Source organism: Manis pentadactyla, chromosome 6, assembly GCF_030020395.1.
Source record: "Manis pentadactyla isolate mManPen7 chromosome 6, mManPen7.hap1, whole genome shotgun sequence".
In the NCBI taxonomy this organism is placed as follows: Eukaryota; Metazoa; Chordata; class Mammalia; order Pholidota; family Manidae; genus Manis; species Manis pentadactyla.
The window spans coordinates 35591423-35607379 of NC_080024.1; the positions used below are offsets into that span (position 1 = coordinate 35591423).

The 15957-nt window shown below is 40.1% G+C and overlaps 1 protein-coding gene across 5 annotated transcripts in view; it reads right to left on the reverse strand.

Annotated features, from left to right (window-relative positions):
- The window catches only part of LOC118933612 (aldehyde oxidase), a 65979-nt gene that overhangs the window by 47766 nt on the left and 2256 nt on the right, over positions 1-15957 (reverse strand). For 4 of the 5 annotated variants that reach the window (XM_036928126.2, XM_036928131.2, XM_036928130.2 and 1 more), the window contains 7 exons: positions 11289-11346; positions 9136-9232; positions 6025-6133; positions 4426-4552; positions 2890-2951; positions 1133-1222; positions 364-444 (listed from right to left, as the gene is read on the reverse strand). In XM_036928126.2, coding sequence (XP_036784021.2) covers positions 364-444; positions 1133-1222; positions 2890-2951; positions 4426-4552; positions 6025-6133; positions 9136-9232; positions 11289-11346 — 624 coding nt within the window. Of the gene's footprint in view, positions 1-363; positions 445-1132; positions 1223-2889; positions 2952-4425; positions 4553-6024; positions 6134-9135; positions 9233-11288; positions 11347-12186; positions 12267-15957 lie in introns of all 5 variants that reach the window. The other variant, XM_036928129.2, reaches the window with a different exon arrangement.

The window sequence follows — 15957 nt, forward strand, 5'->3', positions numbered from 1 at the left end:
CTCAAAAGAATTCATTTCAAAGTTTAAAAATATTTAAACATGCTTAATTTTGTCAAATCATTCTAAGGAAGAACTTCAGCAAAACCAGAAGTAGAAAACGCATCTACATCTACAAGTTGATGTTGTTTCATGACTTTTGTTTTATAGATACTATCTGCTGCTTCTTACAGTCAAGTGTCCCCTCTTGGTGACTCTACTCTTATTTCCCCATCTCCCCTTGGTCCCAGACTCTTTAGAGCTTGGGCTAAGGATGAGAGGTGGATATGACTTAGTTCTAGTCAGCTTTTGAGAGGATCCAGAAGCAAACACCCTCCCTGGCATTTCACCACGAATTCCGCTAGGACAAGCTCAACATTGCCTTACCATGAGCTCTGGAGGAAATATCAATTCCTGAGTTGGATCCAGTGGCAGAAACTCCTCTTCTGAGAAGAGTTTTGTGCTTGTCTTAAAAAGAGAGAGTACAGAAGTTATTGCCATCAGATGACTCTACTTTAAATCCTTTTCGGAATGAGATCAAAAGAAGATAGACATAGAGCGGACAAAAAAAATAAGAGCCACTGGCCAGCCACAGGCTCTAGGTTCTAAGTCACAGGCTTTAACACAGACCTGGTCACTAGCGACTCACTGCAGATATCAATGGGCCTGCAAAGCCCTCAATGGCCTGAGCATTCTCTCGGGGTCTTGGGAAAGCAGAGGAGGCAGGGTAGGCAGCAGCCCCAGATACAGCTGAGAACAAGAATGTTTCCCTGGACAGCCACCTTTCCCATCACTACTCCCTCCGTCTGTTCTTCCATTTCCCTGACATCTCCGCTTTGCTCTGGTCCTTGAAAAAAGACTTGCAAAACACTTTTTTAAAACTAAGAAACATTAAGGGATCAATGTGTTTTCCCTCCTATAAGAAGCTGTACTTGAATGAGAGTAATATCTGGCATGAGGGATAAAGCTGTTAGGAAGGTTTGCATGTATTTGTGGGTGTTTTTTTTTTAATAGAGATGGAGTGAGAATGGGAGAGGGGATGTGTTTACATACCTCAAATTAGTCAACCTGAGCAGTTATTTATTCTTCCTGGAACTAAGCTGGTCTCTGCTCATGTACTGAGAAAACGTTATAAAACAATTTACATTTCACTGACCTTATTTCCTTCCTCAAATTCTGGTAATTCATTTATTCCTTGATCCAAACAACAAATCCCATTTTCTTTACTTTGACAGCAGCCAGAAGTCTAGTGGGTAAAAAAAACAAATAACTGAGAATTTGTAGCTGGTTCTACTCAGTGTTCTTTTTCAGCTTTATTGAGGTATCATTGACAAATAAAACTATATATTTAAAGTGTACAGTGTGATTATCTGACATATATTTATTCTGCTAATGATTACCATGATCAAGTTAAATGACTCATCGGTTCCTGCACATAGTTACTATTTGTGTGTGTATATGCTGAGAACATTTAAGGTCTACTCTCTTAGCAAGTTTCAAGTACACAACACAGTATTGTTAACTATAGTCGCTGTGCTGTACATTAGATCCCCAGAGCTTATTCGTCTTGTAATGGAAGGCTTGTACCTTTTCACCAACATCTCTCCATCTCTTCCAGAACCCAGCTCCTGGTAACCACCATTCTACTCTGTTTCTACGAGTTCAGCTTTTTTTTTTCTTTTTCACATTTCACACATAAGTGAGATCGTACAGCAGTTTTCTTTCTCTGACTAATTTCAGTTAGCATAATGTCTTCTAGATTCATTCGTGTTGTAAATGGCAGGATTTCCTACTTTCTCATGGCTGAATAATATTCTATTGTAGTGTGTAGATAGAGAGGTAGGACATATATATTTTTGGCTATTTGGGGTCTTTTTTGGTGTATGCACATACACACACACACACATATTTATCTATTCATCTGTTGATGGATACTCAGATTATTTCCACATTTTTAGCTCTTGTGAATAATACTGCAGTGAACATGAGAGTGAGATAACTCTTCAAGGCAATGATTTCACTTTCTTCAAATATATATCCAGAAGTGGGATTGCTGGATCCTTTGGTGGTTCTATGCTTAATTTTTTGAGGACACTCCATACTATTTTCCATAGTGGCTCCACCGATTTACATTCCCACCGGCAGGGCACAAGGGCTCCCTTTCCTCCATATCCTTGCCAACTTTACCATTTTTTGCATTTTCCTGATGATTCGTGATGCTGAGCAGTAATTACTAAGCAACTTAAAATATGCAAAGATCTTATAACAAAGTCTGGCACACAGCAATAAATATTAACAATGTTTGTTAATAATTTTATTAACAATATATATTAACTAGTATTGTTATTATCACTTGGTTCTTATTTATTATATACTGATTTCATAGGTTACTCCACAGGGCAAGTTTATGTCCCTCATTTCATTATTGCTTGTTTATTTATTCACTCAACAAATATTAAGTGGCTCCTCAGTGTATGGTGACCAGCCATCAAGATGCACAGCCTCGGCTGTCAAGCAGCCCAGCAGCTGGTGAAGAGACGGATGAGCAAATGGGCAATGACACCACAGTGGGACCAGGGCTGTGACAGTGGTATACACAGAGGGCTGCCGGTAGCACGAGGGCAGGGCACCTGAGCCAGATGAACAGATCAGGAAAGACCTCTTGGAACCATGATCCACAGCCAATACCAAAGTGCTTAGGTGCTCACCATGTGCCTAGCAGGCATGCTTGATGAGAGAGAGAGCAGGCACCCTGTCCAAGGGCAAACAACAAACAATAGGAAGATAACAATAGGAGATAAGAAGTAGCCCTGTATTAGTAACAGTGGCTGTTCCCTAATCACACTTAACACCCCAACTGTTTTGTTTCCTTGGGGAAAAAATATACTCAATGATGTATTCCTTTCAACTTACTGTGCAGAAAGTCTTGCAGGTATCTATGATGGGCCTGTATCCAGTGCAACGGCACAGGTTACCTGAAGGAGAAAGGCCCAACTCCATTACTCAAGCAACCTTGGAAGAGGCACAGTGGGCCACATGCATGATGGACCCCATCCAAGAAGAAAGCCCTGTTTGACAGTTCAGTCCACCTAACCTGCAAAGTCAGATTTTTTCATCGGTAACTTGGAGTATTTGGTTGAGTCTTGTGATATAGTTTAACAATCCAGCTGTTTATAGTCTATCTCTGCAAATAGTTTTAGTATCTTCTCCTTGCTGTAGATGTTCAAAGAACACAGTGATTATAAGCCAAAAATTCCTGGTCTACTACCACATTCAAGAGCTAAGCTGCAGTTGATAGAAAGACCAAAGGCATTATGTAGTACCAAAGGTAATTATTCAATATTGGGAGCAACCATGCACAAAATTTATTTACAACAAATCATTAGGCCAGTGTTTCTCTCACAGTGCTCCATATCCCACAGTCACCCCCAACGAAGCCACTGAGGCAAGCTCCCTGGGGTTGAGTTCCAGCAATTTTCATTCTTTACAAATACCCCATGTAAGTCTTAAGCACCCTAGAATCTGAGAACCTTTGTCGCTTGCACACATTGCAAATAGCCATGAGATCAAGTGCATAATGAGACCCAAAGGAAATCAGGCAGAAGGCAGTTTATGTACTGTGTCTCTCCTTTCTACTTCTGTGGGCTCTGGTCTTCCATATGTGCAGAGGAGCTGGAGACGTGAGCTTTAGCCTCATGTTCTCTGGCAGAAAAATCAGGTCTTTGGGAGTCAGGAGACAAAGACAAACAGAGCCATGGAGGTAATGATTTCAATACTTCTGTTTCACCAAAAGTAGGATTTGGAGGCTATTTTTTTTTTTAATTGTTTAGAATCTTGTTAATGAATATCCCTTCCACCCATACACACGGAGCTCCCAAACTTGATAAAATCATTCTAGATTGGATAAAGACAGTTAATATTTGGAATTAGTATCACCAGAAGATCTCAATTGCTTGATTTCATGTTGTATTTGTCAAGAGCACTCTGTCATTTAAAATGGTCCTGGGAGTACCCACTCGAAAAGAGAGAGTTGTTGGAGAGAATGGTATGTGGAGAAACTGGACTGTTTCTGAGAATAAATAAATAAAATGGCTCTGTAAAATGTATAAAAATAAGCAAACAATTAAAAAGGGAGGAGACTTATAGACCAAGGAAGACCTAAGAAACATAGCCAAGTAGAATGTGCAGATCTTGGTTGAATACTGATTTGAACAAACCAACTCCTCCACTTATTGGTGGCATAATGGAATAAATTACTTTCTCTTAAACCTCAGTTCCTCCAGGTAAGAAATGAAAATAATAACAATGACTATCTTATAAAGTGACTGTAAAGAGTGAGATCACCTTTATATGGTAGTTAATACACTGTGTGGTAGGTGCCAGAGGTCCAGTATTTGCTCTCATCATCATCATTATATAAGAATAAAAGCACACACACATATAACCTACCACCAAGGGCATCGGTTAACTCATCCAGAGAGGGCTCCAGATGGTTCCTCAGCAGCGTGTAGATGGACATCACCATCCCAGGGGTGCAGAACCCACACTGTGTGCCATGACACTTGGCGATCCTCTCCTAGAAGCACAGAGTGGTTAGAAATGAAGAATCTTGGTCCCTGCCCCAGATCTACTGCATTTTTTACATGCATTTTTTACATTTTCCTCAGGCAATTCGTTTACACATTAAAATTGGAAAAGAGGCCCAGGAAATTCTTCTCATTCTAGTGCCTCCTTTTCTTGGGCTAGATGGCTGTGGGTACTGGTCCTCACCAGCTTTTGAGCTTCATTAAAGGTTCTCAGCTTTTAGCATCACCAGGAGAGCTTTGAAATTTCCAAAAAGCCCAAGCAGCACCCTCAGACCAACTGACTTAGAATCTCTGGGGGTGGGGGACAGACAAATTTTTAAAAGATTCCCAGGTGGTTTCAGTATGTAGTCCAGGACGGCAATCACTAAGATAAAGGTTGCTCCCTTTCCAGACCTTCAGAAAAATGAACCAAACTGCACTCAAGTTGAGAAAACAAAAAAATACTCCAAGTATTTCCCAAGTGCCTTCGAGCTGCCCACTACTGCCCTAATGATTAGCACCTAGGAGTTTGTTTACAAAATGCCATCATCAACCCAGAGAACAATCAAGAAGGAAACATTGCCTTTGTTTCTCTTCCAACCCTTTTTCTTCCCTGCATTTTCTCTTAGACGTCTAACTTCAAAGGTACAACTCCATGTTGGAAGCTGTCTTGGCTACACTGCCACAATAGAAGAGCAGCAGTTACTAAATTAAAGGGGGTGCCTGCATGCCTGCGGACAGCCAAGTCTCACAAGGGTATCCAGGCAGAATTTGCTCCCTCCAGGCAATGAGGTTTCATGGAAAATAAACAGAACCCAAGATCCCTCCAAGTTCAGAGCATTCGAAGTTTGGCCATTTTCAGTGTTGCGCCCGTTTTTTCCCTGTTGCGCCCATTCCTCATAAGTGACCCTCATTAACACAGATTAAAAACAAGTAGCATCAACATTTTAATGAGTGATGTATGAATAATTTAAAGAACTAGGAGGTACCCTTTCACTTGAGGCAAAGTTCTAACAAGGTGCCACCTGGTCAGAAGAACCTCAAAATTCATTGACAATTCTTATTATTTGTTTTCTGAACAAGGCCTAAATTTAACAAATCTTTTTGGTACCTGAGATTTTCATTCAGGTTTAAAATCATGTTGTTCATTTTCCACTTTATAAAGAAACAACAAAATCATATTCCTTAAAGCACATGAATCTTGTTTCTTTGACTTTAGAAGATGTTAGATGGACAGGTCTCATCTAATTAGAACATAGAAAATAAACCCAGTGATGTCAGGGTTTTCTTTAAAAAGGAAAAGTCCTCTAGTCTTCCAAAAGCACCCTTCCAAGAAGTCAGTCATAGAACACCCACACATCCCAGGTTTAATCTGTTGGTAGTGACCAAGCAGCAGGTCCAGGCCTCTCCGCTGTATTGCTCCATGGGACTCAGCGCAGTTTTCAAAGCACAGAAATCCCATGAGGAAGAAGCACGCCCTCACCTGAACAGGATGAATCCTGGCCTTGGTGCTTCCTATACCTTCTACTGTGGTGACTGCAGCGCCATACAGGGAACAGATGGGAGTCAGACAGGCATTGGCTGGGTAATGTCTTCAGAATGCAAAGAAACACACAAATTACATTATATCCAGTGGGAAAGGGGACATATATTCACTGAGCACCTTCAGTATGGCAGGTTTTGTACAATGTCCCAGGCTTTGCATGTACATTTTGTCTTTTAAGTCATAATCATTTTATAGAAGTAGAATCTGAGGGTCTGAATGATTTGTTCAGGGTCACAGCTGAAGTATCAGAGACAGGATTCAAAATAGGCTTCCTAATTCTAACTCCAGAACAGTTCCCACTTAGTTTTTTCTCTTGAGTGAGGAGCTGATGTTCTCTTCTCTAGTCACATGTGACCAATCACCCTGAGTGTATTCCATCTTCCAAACAGAAGCTGGACCAGAGGTTCAGCAAGAAAGTGAATTTGATATTGTGCTTCAGAAGAAAATGTAGGGTGTGGGATTTAGAACTCCTCAATCCCACAAACCAACTGCTAGAAAATGTCCAACTCAAAATGACTCCTAAAATGTTCTCATTCACCAGAAGAACTACAAATGGCCAATAATTGCATGTAACAAACGTTCAACCTCAAAAACAATCAAGAGATTCAAATTAAGCAATGAGAAACACCATTTTAGTAAAAAAATGACAAAAACTTTTTAAAATTCTAATAGGCCTTATTAGCAAAGCTTTTGGAAAATGGAACTCATACTGCTAAGAATGTAAATTAGAGAGCTCTTCTGGGAGACAGTTCTCCATAAGGCATAAAAAGCTTTAAGATGCGTATACTCTTTCACCCTGCATTTCTACCTCTATGGATGTATCATAAAGAAACAGACACAGAAATAAGCATAAACATATATATATATATATACATATATATATATGTATATATATATATATATATATGAATGCTCACTGGTGCACTGTTTATAATAATGAAAAAGTCTAAGTGATCACTGTTTGGGGATTGGTTTTGGTAAACCCCCAAAATGGAACATACACAGCCATTAAAATTATTTTTATTATTTTGAGAAGATATTAATGAGAAATTAAACAAAATATACAGGTTTCTAGTATGCGTTCAAACTTACACACACAAAAGAAAGATTGGAAGACTGTTACATATTTATAAATAAATGTAGATATTTATTGAGTGCCTACTATGTGCCCAGCAGAGTTCCAGGCGTTAGGATTCATTGGTGAACAAGACAAAATCCCTGCCCTTGTAGACTGCATATTCTAGTTGAGGGAAGATAGACAATACATATGTACATAAGCAATACATACATATGTATATAAATTGAGATGGTGAGAATTGCAATGAATAAATTAATATAAGCTAAGGGAATAGGGAGTTGCAGAGGTGAGGTGGGGCATTGCTATGTAAGAGGTGATCATAGAGAGCTGAGAATTTAATGTTTTTGCTGGAACCTGAATTATTTGAAGGAGCCAGATATAAAAGGTTATGAGAGAAAACATTCCAGGCAGAGGGACAACACATGCACAGGCCCTGAGGCAAGACTGAGCTTGGGATATTAGGGACCAAAGGAGGAACAGAAAAAGGCCAGGAAGGCTGCAGCATAGCAAATACAGGAGGAATGATAGGATTGAAGGTTGAGAGACACAATGGTACATTTTCAGAGTAAAGGCCAGGAATTCAAATATTGATTCAAAGGCATGGAGCTTTCAGTTAAGATGTAGAAAGTTGTAAAAGACCTTCACTCTCATTCTAAAAACCCAAACAAGCCATATAAGTTACATAATCATAGTTTTTAAAATATGCATCAGATCTTGAGAATATAAATAAACTTAGATGAACTAAATTCCATTAAGTACAAGCCATTCATAAGAGAGAGGAGGCAGAGCTCTTCTCATTTCTGACTGAAATGGACAGACAAGGAGGGCTCTGCCTTAGACAGGAGTAAGGAGAAACCACACTAATTTTCAAGCAACTTTGAATAGTCACATGTGCACTGGTGCAGCACATTATAATACAAAGCTGGACTGCACCATTGCCAAACTCATCCCCCACCAGATTTCACTGAGTGCTGGAGGTAATATCCTAAAAACGGAAGCAGGGGAGGAGTACTGAAAGCAACTCTTCAGGCACATCAGCTCTTAGAAAAGGAAAACTGGGGGAGCAGGAGAACTGAGAGAAAATTACAGGCTTTATATGGCATAGAGCAATTGCCAACTTCCAGAGGCTAAAGGCAGGGTGGTGTGGCTGCAAGAAATCTCTCAAAGCATAGAAAGTGAGGCAGGACAGCAAAGATAACTCCCCAGTGACCTAATAAGTGGGCAGCAAAGCTGTAAAACAGAAAGATGTCTCCCAGAGCTCAGGAAGCAGGTGGAACACACATACATCTCTGAAATCTCACCAGTGCTCCAATCCTCAGTCCTCATCTGAAATCTGCGAAGTGATGTAAAGTGGTCTGCCATAGGCAAAATTGGAGTCCCAAAGAGGTGAGAGACAGAGAGCAAGAGAGAATGGCTTAAGATGTTTCCAAAGTTGATAGAAGAAATTAACCCACAGATCAAAGAAACTTGGCAAACCTCAAGAACGATAAATATCAAACAAAAGAGAAGATATTAAATGTAATGGGAAGCCATTGGTGATTTTCAAGAGTGCTATGATTTGATTTAAACTTGAAACAAATGACTCTGACTGATGAATGGAGAATTCACTACATGGGTGCTAGGGCAAGAGCAAGGAGATAAGTTAGTCGGCTGTAGTATGATATAAAAGTGTGAGGATGGCATTATTCTTCACTGCTATTTCAACTCTTCCTTTCTTCCCCAGACAGCACAGGGAGTTGGACAGCCTTTCAACTTTCAACAGGGAATTCTTTGACAATATGTTATCCTCATCGGTGGTACATTTTTTTCTAACCCATTCATATTCCTGAGACTATGTCTTTCTTGTTTATTGTTGCCTAGTACAGTTCCTGTCACATACAGGTGCTCAATACATATTTACCAAAGGAGGGAACAAAACAAAGTTCAAAACTACAAAAACCCAACCATATCTGGACTTTATTGCAAGGTACCTTATCTTCTTGGTAATGGGGTTATATCGTGATACCATCACCGTGCAGGCACCACAGCCTCCACTTCCACAGCCATACTTAGTTCCTGTGAGTCGGACTGGAAAAAGCACAGTTAAAGATAATGTTTTCCATAATTCTTTTTCTAGAACAGCTCTGACCTTAGAGGAGAATACCATCAAAGACTCTTAAATGCATAGTTAAGTTCAATACATTTAATCAAATGATGCATGCATGTCTTAGCTACTATTAGAATCTTGTAAATTCTTGATTTCCATTTATGTGTTATAGTCTCCTCCTTTCAAAACAACTGGACCCCAGATTACTAAAAATAGAGACTAACTAAAAAAATAAGAGTTTATACATATAGGGACTTGAATATTTGAATGTATGAGTACATTGCCTATGTGTTCTCATCCATATCTGTGTCTTTGATGACACACAAAGTAAATGTCAAGTTACAAATAATTTTTGGAAAATTTGTGTCATATTATTCATGTTTCCCATATTTCTCTGCTTCTCAGTGGCACAAACTGCTAATTATTCCCCAGTAGCTGCTTTTCCATTCTTCTTTGGTAATAGAAACCCCAATTTTTAGCTACATACATAGTTGCCTAGAATAAAAAATAAATTTCCCTAGCCTCCTCAGCTAGTGCGGTCATTAACAATGCTGCCAGTGGGATGTAAGCATAAGTGTTGTGTAAGACTTCCAGGGGAGAAATGTTCTTAAAAGGAGAGGAATGTCCCCTTTCTTCATCTCTTACTTCCACCTGTTTGCTAGAATTCAGATATGATGGCTTGACCTCAGTTCGTCATCCCTGACCATGAGGAGAAAGCTGCATGCCTATGAAGGTGTAGGGGGAAGACATAAGGAACTTGGTTCCCTGGTAACATTGTCACACTGCTTTATTAGCCCTGGTCTACCTACCTCTGGATTCCTGTGAGTGTGACAACCATGAGAATGTGTCTCGCAGACCTCCTTCAACAGGGAGGGTGATTGACCAAGAGACTCAGCAGCTGCCCTTTGAAATCTACCACCCCCATTTTCATTAGGATCGTGACTCCCATGGGTAGCTCCCCACTAATGGCTCAGCGCTATGGGGAGTCATGCGAGTCCTTGTCCACCAGCCTGAATGGCTCTGTTGAACATTCTCAGACTGCACAGCTGTCTAAGACCCTTCCACTCAACCTTCCCTTCCTCTCTTCTTTGCAGATCTGACTTGTTTGTATTATGGGTCTAAAAGATCCCTAAGCTTTCTCTGGCTCTCTTCCTATTTCCTTTCACGCAGGCATTTCACCTAATAAAATCCTTACACATTTAATGCCATTTTTTGGTGTCTGCTTCCCAGAGAACCTGTACTAACACAATGAGGGAGAAATAAACTTCTATGTCCTATCTTGTTTACTGCTATTTGGGATTTTCTGTCTCTCATAAGTGAATTAAATCTTAAATATTACACTTTGGTACCATGGATAACCAGGAAACTGGTGTTCATTGTTTTTATGTCAAAGATCTTGAATGACTTCAAAAGATAATTGTTGATACTTTTTCAGTTGTGTACTCTTTTGGCAATTTCACTCTCTTTGGGGAAGAAAAGCATACAAACTCCCACTGTTACATAATTTTGCATATAATTTAGTTGGGTATACAGACCTCTGGGAGCCCACTGGAGTTCATGCACAGTAGCTTAAGAATCCATTCCTTAGATGACTTTTATTTAGAAAGTTTTCTAAAGTAACATTTCAAGGCTTAATTTATCCATTGTTCTTTAATTTCATTTCAGAAGATTTCTGTGCCTTTTTTATTGGGCATGATGACTAGTCCTTGAAAGGAGAATGTCAGCATTGTGACTTAATTCTAAACGATCCTTAACCAAACCCTTTTAACATTTGCTTCAATTCCCATTGCTATTTTCTCCATTTTATACAATACATTTAGTGCCAAAAGAGATATTAGAAAGAACTTCATCACCTGACATCACAGTTGTGCACTGCTTGCAACACTAAGATGTAGGACTTTCTCAAAAAAGATAATAAAACTGTAAAAATAGAGAATCTGATTCAGCATAGCCCTTAAAATATATTGGAAATATCACCTGGTGAGGATATCAGAGCCAGTCACACATACAGACATACACACTCAAAGCAAAGGATACGCTTCTTCCTCAGGTATGGTAACAGCATTGTTTGAGGATCAACATTTTTTTCTATTACCTGTAAGAAGGAACATAAGAGTTATGCACATAAAGTGGAGAGAGCCAGTGTGATATTCACATTGACAGGTTCACCTGAATTTGACTAAAATGCGTATTAATTAACTCTTCTCATATTTGCAGCTTTCTAAATATTTCTGGAACACGTCTGTTACACACATCACCTCTCAAGTGTGAAGGGGAAATCTTAAGTCTCGCAACCACTTTGTCACTGTCCTTAGTACTGAACTCTCACCATTCTCTCTAATGCAGTGGTTGTTTCTACTAACAGGAATATTAATGACTCCTGTCCAGCTTCTCCTAGAAAGTCTGAAGCAGGTGAGGGAAAAGATATTAGTAGATGGAATAGAAAAGAAAGAAGTGGGGGGGGATGTCTGCTGGAATAAAATATGTTTGAGAAATTGATATAGTTTTTTTTAAAGACTTGTTTATCATGTTCAAAGAATTCGTTTTCAGAAAAAGATCACAATCAGTCATGGCCCCCAAATCAAAGAAATAAAAAAGAAGATAAAATGTGTATGTGAAGTGATAAGAATTTGTGTAATCAAGAACACATGTGGGAAGCAAGTTCGTGTGGGCAGCCTAGCAGCATACCAATGCACAGCAGCACCAAAGGGATGGCATGATTGACATACTATGACTGGCCATATTTTCCCAAGTGATCATGTCTCCTCTTTTGATTAAAAATGGGGATCTCTTTTAGATTCAAATAGAAGCATGATTTGCCTCATTATTTCAGAAGTAAAGTTCACCTTTCACCATGTCATACTAGTTTTCCCTTCAGAGAAGTAGGTGAAGAGGAGACATGTGCCTATTGCCTATTCTGTAGGTGCCTCCTCACCTTCAGTTCTAACTGGCCATATTCCAGGCAAAGTAAGGCATATACCAATTACCAAGGTCAGATCCATGCCCTGGAAGAGTCTGCAAGATAGTAAGAGAGATGAAATTGTGTGTGTGTGTGTGTGTGTACATATACTATAATACGAGGAAAAATGTGGAGCACCCCCAGGCATCCACAGCTTGACTGGCCCTCAAATGGAACCCTTTACTTCCCATCCTCATGCCTTCCTTTCTTTTCTCTAACTTGTTTAGTAGCCTCACCATCTGCTAGGTCATCTAAGCTTAAAAACCTGAGCTATTTTCAACTTTTTCTTTCTTTCAATCTATCACAATTACTGCCATCAAGTCCTGGCACTTACACTTCTAAAATGAATCTATAAGCATCCTCCACTTCTACTGTCAGTCCCTGTAATCAACCTTTATTACCTCTGGCCTGAAAAATCACAACAGCTGCCTAACAGGTCTCCTGTCTGCATTCTTGGCACCCAAAATGCCACCCTCTATACCACTACTGGAGTGACCTCCCTAAAATCTAAGTTAAATTATCTCCTGTGTCTGCTTAAATTCAACACTGGTTCCTGGCTGTCGAACTGCCATGCTGGGAATTCCTGAATTACTTGGGGTGCTTGTTAAAAATGAAACCCCTATGGAATCAGGATTTCTGGGAGAGGGAAGCACAAAATGTGCATCTTTAATGAGTACAATGAGTGGAGTTAGGTGAATTTACATTCAAGAATTCCTGGAATACAAGAATTTCAAACTCTTTGGCATACCTACAAGGTCTCTTTGATAAGCTGCCCATTATCTCCTGCCACTCAACCCATGTATCTTGAACATGGTCAAAACAGGAGAACTGACCAGTCCAGTAATGCATGGACTTCTGCCCTTTACTACATTTGTATAAAGAATTCCTTCTGTCCTGAAAGTGCTCTCTCTTTTCTCCACTTGGCAGAATTTTGTATATCATTCAAAGCCCTGCTCAAATGTTTTCCTCTGTGGGGTGTGCTGCCATCTAATAAGTCCTTCTCACTCTCTGTTCTAATTAACCATCCTCTGTGTTCCTATGGCCAGGGTTGACACATGTTTCAAAGGTTTACTTTGCATCATAATTATTTGTGTATGTATAAGCCCCTATTGATCTTTAGAGAAACCACCTTCTGTTATTCTTCTTTATGTCAAATACTGAGCTAGGTGCTGGGATTTATCATAAGGACATATTAAAGGTTTATTAATTTAAATGAATAACTTAAACACAATACATACAGTTTGCTATAAGAACACAATTTGCTATGATTTCTCATAGGTTAGGACGTCTGAACAGAGGAAAAGAAAGAAAAATAGAGAAGTGCCAAGAATGGCGACAGAAACTGTTGGTTATCTATTTCAGCATGCATTCTCCCTTTCTCAGTTCCTGTTGCTGGAATAGAGATGAAATGGCTATAATGTCAGCAGCTATTTTAGACCAAAGGGCAACACAGTAATGGCTCTAGAGGAAAAAAAAGGAGAAGAAACCTGGGACTCAGATGACACCATGAAGCTTCTGCACCAGACCCATAATATCTACCCCCAGCTGTCCTTTATGTCAAAGTAAAAATGATTTGTGTCTTGTTTCAAACACTGTTCATTTTGAGCTTATGCTATTTGCAGCTGAAAGTAATCCTAATTAATACATTTAATAGCAAACCCACACAGAAGCTCAAATTTAATGGAGAGACAGGATCTGGGTAGCCTAGATAATAAAGAATAGCATTTAGGCTTAAGAGAGCTTTGTATATTCTTGGAAGGAATTGGTAGAGGAAGCAGGTCTTGCTTGTTTGGGTATTTGTTCCAGAAATCTCAAAAAACTGAAGTCCGGCCCAAAGTGCCACTGCTTGAAATGTATTAATTTTCTTGATTTGGTGGATGGCATATTTGGAGGAGGGAAGTGGGAGCAGAGATCTAGCGCGTACCCTGTCCTGGCAGGTCTTGGAGTACAGCTGGATACTCAGGACTCAGATAGTGGCTGGGAGCGGGGAGGGCGTGAGGAACAGAGTTATTCTCACTGATTCTGTTTGGAGAGATGATGCTAGTCCTTAGGTCAGGGCCACTGCATGTTTCCATCTCAGTACAGCTTTGGGTGTTGCAGGAGCAGAGTCTGTCCCTCTTTGTCTCCACCAGCCCTTTGGAAGATTTCATGGTCACATTGCACAAGGTTGAGAAATCACTTTCCTCTGGGCAAGCCTGTGTTTAGTGCCTGCCAGGGTCTTGCCAGATCCAAGACAGAGGAGAAAAGATGAAAGAGAAAGGAAACGAGGAGAGAGAAAAAGGGTGAAAGAATGGAAAACAAGGAAAGGAGAGAGGTATGTGTGAAAGGACAAGGCTAGGAGGTAGAGGAAGACAGGAAGAGCTGTATGTTGTGGGAGGTGGTTAGTACAGAACAGTAACCCAAACAGCCTTAGAGGAGAGAAGGAGGCCCATGGAGACAGCCAGTGAGGACTTCTGTCTGAGCTCCAGGTGGCTTTAAAATTCATTTTAATTGCTGGTTCTTTCTGCTTAAGCCACCTCCACCCTCTCCACTTTTCTCTGAATCATTACAGCTATCCCAGCAGTCCAGCAATTTCCTCTCTCAGCTCTACAGACCAAGGGAATACTAGCCAATGGACAGCTCTTTTCAGATTCCTACATTAATATCAAGACCCTATGTTTTGTTGAGCAAATCACACTTGATGAATACTTCTCAGCTCCCTTTACACTTTTGGGCATGTTCTGGCCCTACACGTGAAGCATATTATTTTCCAGTCCAGTATTACAATCATTTCCACATACAGAGTGCTTACTGTGTGCCAAGCACCTTGCTATTCACTCCATCAAATTTAATCTTCAGGCCAATTCCATGGGAGAAGGCATCGGTATTAGCCCCATTTTACAGAGGGGAAAACTGAGAACCACTGATATTTAACTTACCTGAGCAGCAGAGCAGGCAGTTCAGAACTCAAACCTATGCCTAACTAGTTCCAAAGCCCACACCTCAGATTGCTATACCTCAGAGCCTCATCGAATGGCACACTTCACTTCCTGAACTGTGTTAGAGAGTGGCATGTAGGGTATAATTTATCCACAGGCTCTTTCTTCCTTCAAATCCCATGTTAAATGGGTCAGATCTTCTGGGGGGCCCTGGTGGACCAAGTAAGATTTCAGAAATCTCTGCAACTAGATAGGTAACCAATGTGTACCGGCCTTTTGTCCAGATGGCCTTAGCCCCTGTCCAATGTCATACTCTTTGGTGATCTGATGGAATTTTACAAAAACCACAGACCAAGGCCAATCACATCACTCAGAGTCTCCTAACTAGTTCTAAGTTTCTTTTTAAAAGGTTAAGTGTTTAATCCTAGAGGTCATATTTGACTTCAAGACCCCTCTTCCCTGGTGGTTTCTCTTTCTCACTTTTCTCAACAGTCCCTCACCCTCTCAACCAGAAACTTTATTCTAATTCCAGCCATGTTGGTCATCAGGTTTGCTTGCCAGGACTGAAGCACACCCCTAACAGAAATTGGAAGGGAAGGGAAGAGGTGACATGATTTATTTTAACAGGGTGATTGCACAAACATCTGAATCAACATCTCTAGAGTGTACCTTCCAAATGGTCACAAGAAATTTGGCACCTAGAAAAATAATACCACAGATAAGAACCATCTTGTCTATTTTTAAAATCAATAGAGCACAAACTATTGTTAACTATTATATTAAAAATCTCACTACAGTTTTTTTTTTGGTAGCAGGGGAGAGAGGAAGG